At 38.1% G+C, this 10,000-nt stretch overlaps 1 protein-coding gene across 1 annotated transcript in view; it reads left to right on the plus strand.

The window, feature by feature from the left end:
* The first annotated feature begins 4,246 nt into the window (after positions 1-4,246).
* The window catches only part of LOC109213884 (exocyst complex component 5-like), a 13,271-nt gene continuing 7,517 nt past the window's right edge, over positions 4,247-10,000 (plus strand). The window contains exons 1-8 of the mRNA XM_019377719.1: positions 4,247-4,334; positions 4,528-4,660; positions 4,776-4,868; positions 4,978-5,124; positions 5,258-5,355; positions 5,646-5,730; positions 7,136-7,194; positions 8,774-8,856. Of these exons, the coding sequence (XP_019233264.1) occupies positions 5,116-5,124; positions 5,258-5,355; positions 5,646-5,730; positions 7,136-7,194; positions 8,774-8,856 (334 nt within the window). The 5' untranslated portion in view covers positions 4,247-4,334; positions 4,528-4,660; positions 4,776-4,868; positions 4,978-5,115. The remainder of the gene's footprint in view (positions 4,335-4,527; positions 4,661-4,775; positions 4,869-4,977; positions 5,125-5,257; positions 5,356-5,645; positions 5,731-7,135; positions 7,195-8,773; positions 8,857-10,000) is intronic.

Here is a 10,000-nt window from a genome sequence, read left to right on the forward strand (position 1 = left end):
TGGCGAAGGCGCGTAGCCTGAGTCCCAGTTCAACTGTTGTTGAACTTTGTCAATTTTGATGACGAAGGCGCATAGCCTGAGTCATGGTTCAATCGTAGTTGAACTTACTGGTGAAGGCGCATAGCCTGAGTCCTAGTTCAACTGTTGTTGAACTTGGTTGATTTTGATGGCGAAGGCGCGTGGCCTGAGTCATAGTTCAACCGTGTTTGAACTTTGTCAATTTTGATGACGAAGGCACATAGCCTGAGTCATGGTTCAACCGTAGTTGAACTTACTGGCGAAGGCGCATAGCCTGAGTCCCAGTTCAACTGTTGTTGAACTTGGTTGATTCTGATGGCGAAGGCGCATAGCCTGAGTCCCAGTTCAGCTGTTGTTGAACTTGGTTGATTTTGATGGCGAAGGCGCGTAGCCTGAGTCCCAGTTCAACTGTTGTTGAACTTTGTCAATTTTGATGACGAAGGCACATAGCCTGAGTCATGGTTCAACCGTAGTTGAACTTACTGGCGAAGGCGCATAGCCTGAGTCCTAGTTCAACTGTTGTTGAACTTGGTTGATTTTGATGGCGAAGGCGCGTAGCCTGAGTCCCAGTTCAACTGTTGCTGAACTTGGTTGATTTTGATGGCGAAGGCGCGTAGCCTGAGTCCCAGTTCAACTGTTGTTGAACTTTGTCAATTTTGATGACGAAGGCACATAGCCTGAGTCATGGTTCAACCGTAGTTGAACTTACTGGCGAAGGCGCATTGCCTGAGTCCCAGTTCAACTGTTGTTGAACTTTGTTGATCTTGATGACGAAGGCACATAGCCTGAGTCTCATATTGTGGGTATTGAGTGCTAAAACTCGTTTTGGATTCGAGACCTTGAGCGGCTTATCCATTGTCTTCCCAACCAGGGTATATAGGCTGTCTTGAGGCGACTCTCGGCTCGAGATATCTCCGTGTCGGTTTCTGACCGGAGCTCGTATACCTTACAGAGACCTTCCCTTAGGAAGAGGGGGGGCGCTTCTTCTTCTTGTTTGCACTATCTGAGATCGGAGAGAGAGAGAGAGGACTTAGATCTTGATTTGAGATCTTCGAGTTCCTCCTCAAGCTTGGCGTTTCTTTCCTTTTGGTCCAGGGAAGAACTACGCGATTTTGCTAGGAAATCCCCACAGACGGCGCCAAATTGTTTGACTCAAAAGTTATTGCATACCTTATGAGTATAAAACAATATAAATAAATCACGGAAAAATCATAGCAAACCGTAATAGTCCATTGGACCAAATGAAGGAAATGAAAATCAGTACTCAGGATTAGGGGGAGAAACATTAGAAGCCTTTATTGATAATATTGGTTTGGTCTGCCTCTCCATGAAGAGGTTCAGAGCCTCACAATGGTGTTCCTTTTGCCCATAATTTGGGTATCGTTGTCTCTTTTTTCTCTCTCAATCGTGGCCCAGAAGAAGCCCCCCTTTCTAGGGTTTCCTCTCTTGGTATTTATAACTGTGAGCTTCGTGAGCTGGCAATAAGTGGCCGTGACCACGTTGGGATTTCGCCTTCATGGTGGCGGATAGGCCATGGCCTTGCTGATCGAACCAGATGCGGGGTTGAATATCGTTAATTCTGAGTGGTCGTGCCACTAATTAATCATGAATTAGCTTAAGATGGGATTAGCCTCGTTAATTATCATGGGGTCGGATTCTGACCCATACAATGCCCTTGGTCGACCTCCTCTTCTCTCTTCTATATAATAGAAATATATTGTGTTCATTTTTAAAAAGGTCTGAAGAGTTGAAAAGGCAAACACTTTTCTTCTCAATTTCTTTTTATTGTGTTGGGTTGTCTTTGATTAATCTTTGTTGTTTCTGCTCCTAGTTTATACTAGAAGAGCTTGCTGAATCCTGCGGGATACGCCTAATTTTATTCATCATGGTGTGGGCGAAATATCCTTAAGGACAGTGTCTTTGACACGCGCTAAACCTTCTATTCTCCATAATCATTCAATATTTTTCTAACACTAACAAGGATTTCCATCACATTGCGCTGGGGTGAGAAAGAGCAACTAAATAGAGCAGAACATGGTTCACATAACAAACTCAACTAATTAAGGGTTTAATCTTAATTGATTGATCAAATTGGTGGTGGTGATACGACCCTAAAGCTGATACATTCTCCTAGTAATATCCACTGCCAGGAACATCAGAGTCGCAGAAGAAAAAAATAATAAAATAAACAAATAAAAAGGAGGAGGAGGAGGAGGAGGAGGAGGAGGAAGAAGAAGGTTCTATCATCCGGAATTGCATGATGTAATGATGGAAATATACTTTTGATATTTCAAAAAAAAATATTCCAAAACTATGTCTAGATTCATTTTCTTACAATTATATTAATGAGTAATTATTATAGCAATTATCTTAAATATATTTGTAATAGAAAATTAGTTTAATTTTGAATGCAATTGGAACAAAATAAATCTGATTATTGAATGCTCATTAGTGGGTAATTTGAACGTTACTGTTAAAAGAATAATTGACCATTTATAGCCTTAATGGCTTTGGACTTTAACGTTTTTTGTATGCTTTGAAATGCCTTTATGGCTTGGACAATTTTCATATGAGATTGTGCATTTCTTTTGCACTATTTATACTACTTTGTTTTACATCTTAAAAAGGGTGTGAAGAAAAAAATAAAAGCTTTCTTTCTATTTTCTTCAATTGCTGGGTTTATTTTGATTAATCTTTGTTGTTTCTGCTCCTAGTTTGTATTAGAAGAGCTTGTTGAATCCTGGGGATACGCCTAATTTTATATTGCGGTGTAGGCGAAATATCCTTAAGGACAGTGTGTTTGACACGCCTCAAGCTAAACCTTCTAATCTCCGTAATCATCCAATATTTTTCCAACATGTAAAACCAATTTCCGGGAAAACTATTTACTCCAAACACAATGAATTCTGAAAATAGGATCGTGCACCTCTAAGCTCTAAAGTTTGAGTTGGAACCTAGAGGTGTGTGGAAAGTTAGGTACAAAGAGAAGAATATGAAGTAAAAATTAAATTGTGTTGTAGCAAAAAGGTAAAGTAGCATCAACAACATGAAAAATACAGTCAACAAATTCAAAATCATTATAGCATGAAATAAGAATACTCAATCTCACAATGGCGTTTGAGGGAAGCATAAAAGAAGATGCCAAAAGGTTATGTTAGAAGAGATGGCTACGAGACTAGTGCGTACAATATGTTGAAATAGCAAAGGATGACAAGTCTAATGGGGAAAGAATGGCATCCTTGCTTCGGTAGTTTGAATCCACTTCTGAGCAGGCAAAAGGTCCAAACACCCCCTGAGTGAAAGGCAGATGTTGGAGAAAAAAGGAAGTTGAGTTCAAGTTTGGAGCACATGGCATACGACAGTAAAGTCCTTTCTGGAAAAAAAAATATGACGCCTATCACAAATTGAATTAAGGATAACGATGTAGAAGTAAAGCAAGTTGGGGGATTAACTCAATAGAACTTGTACGAGAATGAGACGATCAATGTCACCAGTGCCATATGCTTCACAAGAGACAAACAGATCCGTATTAGGGAGATCAAAATGGTCATGTGGGAAGAGATAGTTATAGTTTTGAAAAAGTATATTGTACGGGAAATGATGAAGGAAAGGATATTCTAGAGTTCGCTTTAACTTATGTTTTAGTTGTAGTAACTTTTAAGAGTCCATTACTCAAATGGTCACTCAACTATCCCTAATTATCTCCTAAAGTCACTTTTCTTTTCGTTTGTAACAACAAAGTTACTGAACTATGACCATTGCACTCAGAAGGTCACTCAACTAGATTTTTCAAATTTTGGATTGTCAAGGATAGAATTTAGTTGTTTCTTTTTTTGTTTGTTTCTTGCACTTATTGTTGCAAGGATTTCATTCTGGCTATCCATATATTTCGGCAAACTGTGATGTAAAAAAGATTGGCATGCTAACTTCATCTGTATTATTCTGAACTTCATTAATTTCTTTGTGCATGTAGCTTTGTCTTCCGTTAGAACAAACTAAATTATTTAGCGAGCAAAGGCAATTCTTCCTGAAAATGTGTATGCTAGTTATCCACAGCAAAAATTAGAAAGTTGATGCTTATTTTTAATGTCCTTTTGAAGATGTCATGTTCTTTGTCTGCAAAAGGCAATGTGGACGTTCTTCTGACAAGTTTATTGGTCATGTTAGAGTCTTCAAACAGCACCTTGTCCTAAGAGATTGATATTGATCTAACTTGATTCATTTCAGACCTTACAGGATTGAACTAATTGATTGTTGGTCTGTTTGTACAGCCTGCTGCAAATGTAAGAGCTGTTTTTACATGCCTTCTAGATCAAGTAAGTTCATTACCTTTCTATTTTGAAGTTTGTTTCTGCTCGCAGTATTTACATTACTTTCATCTGGCATGCGGAGTATGTAACTTAATGAATTATATTTGGGAAAGGTAAAAATTGTAATTCAATATAAGTTTTCTGGGAGATTGGGTGTATTTTCATTTTTTGTGTGGTATCATTACTCAAACTTTTTCAGGTTAGTATATACATAACTGAAGGTCTTGAAAGAGCCAGAGACAGCCTTACCGAGGCTGCTGCTTTAAGGGAAAGATTTGTGCTTGGAACTAGCGTTAGTCGAAGGGTAGCTGCTGGCTGCAGCCGCTTCTGCTGTAATTACTTTGGCATTTCTGTTTACTACTATCTGAAGTTCATGTAAATTTACATTGTAGATGATTATACTTTCATAGATTTGGCTGATTTACGTATATCATTTGTGGTATTTAGGCAGAAGCAGCAGCTGCGGCTGGTGAAAGCAGTTTCAGATCTTTCATGGTTGCTGTGCAACGTTGTGGGAGCAGTGTGGCTATTGTGCAGCAAGTATGTTGGTTTGATGCTAGTGGACTTGTGAAAATCCTTGTTTGATTAGAGAAATAACACATTTTTGTGTTGTCTCTTGTAATGTTCATTTTGAACTTCTTTTCTTCAGTATTTCGCGAACTCTATATCTCGGCTTTTACTACCTGTGGATGGTGCGCATGCTGCTTCCTGTGAAGAAATGGCTACAGCTATGTCAAGTGCTGAGGGTGCTGCTTATAAGGGGCTTCAGCAGTGAATTGAAACTGTTATGGCAGAGGTCTGTGATTCAAAACATTTTATCTGGTTTTAGGGTTGTTCTAGGCTTTGTATGTGGGAATTGGCCTCAGCAGTACCATCACAATCAGAGTTGTACTTTGATATTTGCTTACACTTTCTTTGGCTGTTCTCAGGTGGAACGCATACTTTCAACTGAACAAAAAGCCACAGATTATCGATCACCTGATGACGGCATTGCCCCTGACCATCGGCCAACACAAGCTTGTTCAAAGTCTGAACTAGTTAAAACTTTACTTATCTCATGTAGAATAGAGAAGCTATAATAATATGATCTTTGGAAGGATATTAAGCTTGCCTATTAGTTTACTGGCTTGCAAAAAATCAAAACATGCCATTCTCAATAAATCAAGAATGCATCAAAGTACTAAGTTTCTGATAGGATAGAATTGGCCTTTCATATATTTTCTTATCTCTTTCTTCGTATTACATCTCAGGACCTCTTGAAGTTCTTCTTTAATTCTGAAGGATATTTCCTATTTCTTACGGCTTCTCCCTTTACAGAGTTGTCGCGTACCTTTCGCGGGTGCTTGAATTGGCATTCACAGCGCTGGAAGGGCTTAACAAACAAGCTTTCCTGGCTGAATTGGTATAATCCTGTTCTTGTTTCTGCTTATACTTATATCCTAGCTGACCCCATACTGCTGGTTAATGTTTTATTTTTTGGGGATTTGGTTTTCTTTGTTGGTCTAGGTACATGGATCTATTGAAATGACCCTGTAGCCTGTGACTCTAAAATTCCTATCCAATGGAACCTCCAAATAAATTGAACCGACAACATGCATTTTAAAACAGAAGGAGAGATTTACTCTATGCGCCTATATAACTGTTTTTGGATTGTCAGGAACAAGTTAATATTTAGGCCTCATTTGTTTTTTTAACGATTAAACATCTGAATATGAATGAACATCTGGATATAAAGATGTGTATTAAGATTAAAACGTCTGAATCTGAATACACATCTGAATATTAAGATGTGTATTAATATTTGAATACTAAATGATTAAGACTATTTATTTTTCAACATCGAAATGCATTAAATTTTTTCTTATTTAACAATAGATAAACAGAAAATTTAAATAAAATACTAATTAATTTAATATTCTATTAATAAATATCTTTTAAAATAATATAGTAGTTGGTGGTGGTGATGGCTGACGGTGGCACTTATGAATGCCTACTGGAGGCAATGCTTGGTGGTGGTTTTGATTGATGTGGTGGTTCTAGGTAGGAGCTAGTGGTGATTGGTAGTGGTAGTTATGGTTGAGGAAGGTGGTGATAGGTGGTGGTAGTTTATAATGGTGGAAAATGGCGCCTATGGTTGATGATGATGGTTGGGTGGTTGATGATGGTAGTTGAGGTGGGTGGGTTGGTTGAGGATGATGGTGGTGGCATTAGTTGATAATGATGGGGTGGTGGGTGGTGGTAATCAATAATGGTGGGGTTTGGGGGTGATAGTAGTCGATAATAATAGCAGTGGCGGCTATGGTCGAGGATGGTGGTGGTCGGTGGTGGTCAGTGGTGGTGTTTGAGTTCAGTGGCGGTTGAGTATGATGGTGGTTGGATGGTGCATGGTGGTATAGGTGATAATGGTGGGCGGTGTCGGCGGTTTGTAGTGAATGTGGATGATAGCATCTTAGTGAAATTAGGTCTTTGTTATAGATCTTGATCAATAAGACCTATTCAGACCTATTAAGTGGTTGGGAAATATAAAAAGAATACTTAATGATTAAGATCTGACTAATTAAGATTCAAACTTAAAAAACAAGCGTACTTAATATTTGTGATCCGAATGATTAAGATTCAAACTTCCATTAAGTGCAAACAAATGAGGCCTTCGTGTATCTACAGCCGTTTTAGAGCTTTGTGCACAATGTGTTCTGTTGCGTTCATAAATTCAGCTGATTACATTATCTGCATTTTTTTTCCAATTTGTATTACTCTTTGAATCAAAATTTCTGTTGACAATTTGGTGTATCTTTTACTTTTAATAGGGGAATCGTTTACACAAAGGCTTGCTTAATCATTGGCAAAAATTCACTTTTAATGCAAGGTACTTCCTTTCACTAATGCTGTTATTGCTGCTTGTTTAAGTTGTAAAATTGGAGTTACAAAAGTGACATAGTGACTCGTAGGATCCATGGTAGAAATTATTCCCCTGCCTAGAGTAAGCTAATGCTTATACTCTCATTAGTTTCAATGAGTTCGGGAAGCTATCTTCTAGCAAATATTTGCATTGCCATAGAGCCAAAAAAGAAATTTCGGATGACTGTCAAATCAACTTATTAGAAATAAAGAAAAATAGTCTCTTTTTGATCGATTGTAAACCAGATGGAATCTAGTTTCCTGAAGTTCAATAGTTGTGACGCTTCTACTCATAAATTGAAAGCCAGATAAGAGATAACCATCATCTCCTTTTGTTTTCATCAAGGCATCAACTTGTGTACTGATGCTGCAAGGATCATTCTTGGGTTGAGAATGCAAAAGTTGTGCATGGACACACACTTTATTGGAAAACACAGTCACTACTCAACTAGGATAGCAACTGAAACATCGAGTCCATTACTCAAATGGTCACTCAACTATCCCTAATTATCTCCTAAAGTCACTTTTCATTCGTTTGTAACAATAAAGTCACTGAACTATGACTATTGCACTCAGAAAGTCACTCAACTAGATTTTCCAAATTTTGGATTGTCAAATACCCATTTTACCCTCTAAATTATAAACATTTATCTTCTTTTTATTTTTTTAAAACTTTTTAATATTATGATTTTCCCTTTTTAATTTGTATTATGAACTTACCTATAGAATAAATAAATATTATTTATCAATTAAAAAAATAAAAAGTATTTAAGCATATATAATGCTGAAATAACAAAATAATGAGCATAGTAAAAAAGATTAATTAGTATAATTCGTCAGTAATAATAATTTTAGTATTAACAACAAAAATTCAAAAAATTATTTACACAATTCAGAATGAAAGAAAATAAAGATTGTAAAATATATATTTNCTCTGATGTTCCTGGCAGTGAATATTACTAGGAGAATGTATCAGCTTTAGTGTCGTATCACCACCACCAATTTGATCAATCAATTAAGATTAAACCCTTAATTAGTTGGGTTTGTTATGTGAACCATGTTCTGCTCTATTTAGTTGCTCTTTCTCACCCCAGCGCAATGTGATGGAAATCCTTGTTAGTTGGGTTTGTTTGACGGGTCTTCTCTTATTTCTCTTAAGTGGTAAGCTAGGCCCAAATCCAAGCGGATCCTTTATTCAGATTAATCTCTCTGTCTGCTGAGTCCCGCGCCTCTATTTGTTTTTGCAATGCTGAGTAATGGCCCTATACACTCAGTAATCTGAAATGACTATAATACACTCTGTAATGCTTTATTCTCTACTTAGATTTAAATCCATGGTGTATCCCTGTGTGCATTTAATTGCACAGTTCTATATAAACTAAACTTTCTGCATTGTTTTATGATTTGGTGAGTCTCTCCTGATGTTTCTTACTAGTTGCCTGTTTCTTTGTGAAATTGAAATCATGGCCAAGTTGATACATGTGTTGGAAAATACACACCTCCTGCTTGCTTGTATATTGCATAATTTGTCTCCTTGTCTACTGTAGTGGAGGATTGCATTTAAATATGGGGAGTTTGTTCGTAGTTTCAATGCCCCTTCTGTTGATGAGAAATTTGAACAGCTGGGCATGTAAGTTGCTTTTATTTTGAATAATTGGCATGTCTTCCACAAAAAAATATATCATACTTCTAGCTGATGTAAAGGCCAATGCTCGGAGGCAGCTAAGGAAATAAATAATCAAACAGAAGTGAGTATGGCCACCGGAGAAAAGGTGTCTGAATAATCCACTCCATAAGTTTGAGCATACCCTTTAGCCACTAGTCTAGCCTTAAGCCTAGCCAAAGAACCATCTGGATTTACCTTGACTGCAAAGACCCATTTGCATCCCACTGCCTTCTTTCCCTTTGGTAAGTCTACCAAATCCCAAGTGTGATTTTCATCTAGCGCATGGATCTCCTCAAGCATTGCATTATACCACCCAGGGTGATTCAAGGCCTTTTTAACTGTCTTTGGCACAGAGATAGAGTCTAGAGAGGCAATCAAAGAGCTAGATGCAGGAGATAAATGGTCATAGGACATAAAGTTAGCAATGGAATATGTTGATTGACACTGACGCTTACCTTTGCGAAGAGCAATTGGAATGTCAAGACTTTCCAAAGAGGTATTGAGTGGAGGAGGATCTGATGACGAAGGAGTTGGTGCAGGACATGTATCATTGGTCTTTTGTCTCCTCGAATAGACTTGAACAATCGGCGGCTTTGCTGGAGCAGAGGGAACATCAGAAGAAACACTATCATCTAATCGCTCTATAGGAGAGGCACTAGTAGAAGGGACATCACGAGTCGCTGGTTGCTCTTTGCTTGGTGAAGTGATCTTATATATCAGTCACTCTTCTTCCTCCCCCTGACTTGGATAAGTGTGGGAGGAGGAAAAGAATGGCGAGTTCTCAGAGAACACCACATCTGTCGAGACCATATATCGGTGAAGATCTGGAGGGTAGCACCGATACCCCTTCTGGAGGCGAGAATATCCCAAAAAGACACACCTTAACGCCTTTGGATCCAGTTTAGTGACATGAGGCCTCACATCGCGAACATAGCATGTGCTACAAAACACTTTTGGCTCTAATGGAAATAATTGCTTATTAGGAAAAAGAACACCGTAGGGAACGTCACCATTAAGCACTGTAGATGGCATGCGGTTAATCAAAAAATTGGCTGTCGAAACCGCATCAGCCCAGAATGGCTTAGGAACTTTCATTTGGAACAGCAAC

The sequence above is a fragment of the Nicotiana attenuata genome, unplaced genomic scaffold (genome assembly GCF_001879085.1).
Source record: "Nicotiana attenuata strain UT unplaced genomic scaffold, NIATTr2, whole genome shotgun sequence".
Classification (NCBI taxonomy): Eukaryota; Viridiplantae; Streptophyta; class Magnoliopsida; order Solanales; family Solanaceae; genus Nicotiana; species Nicotiana attenuata.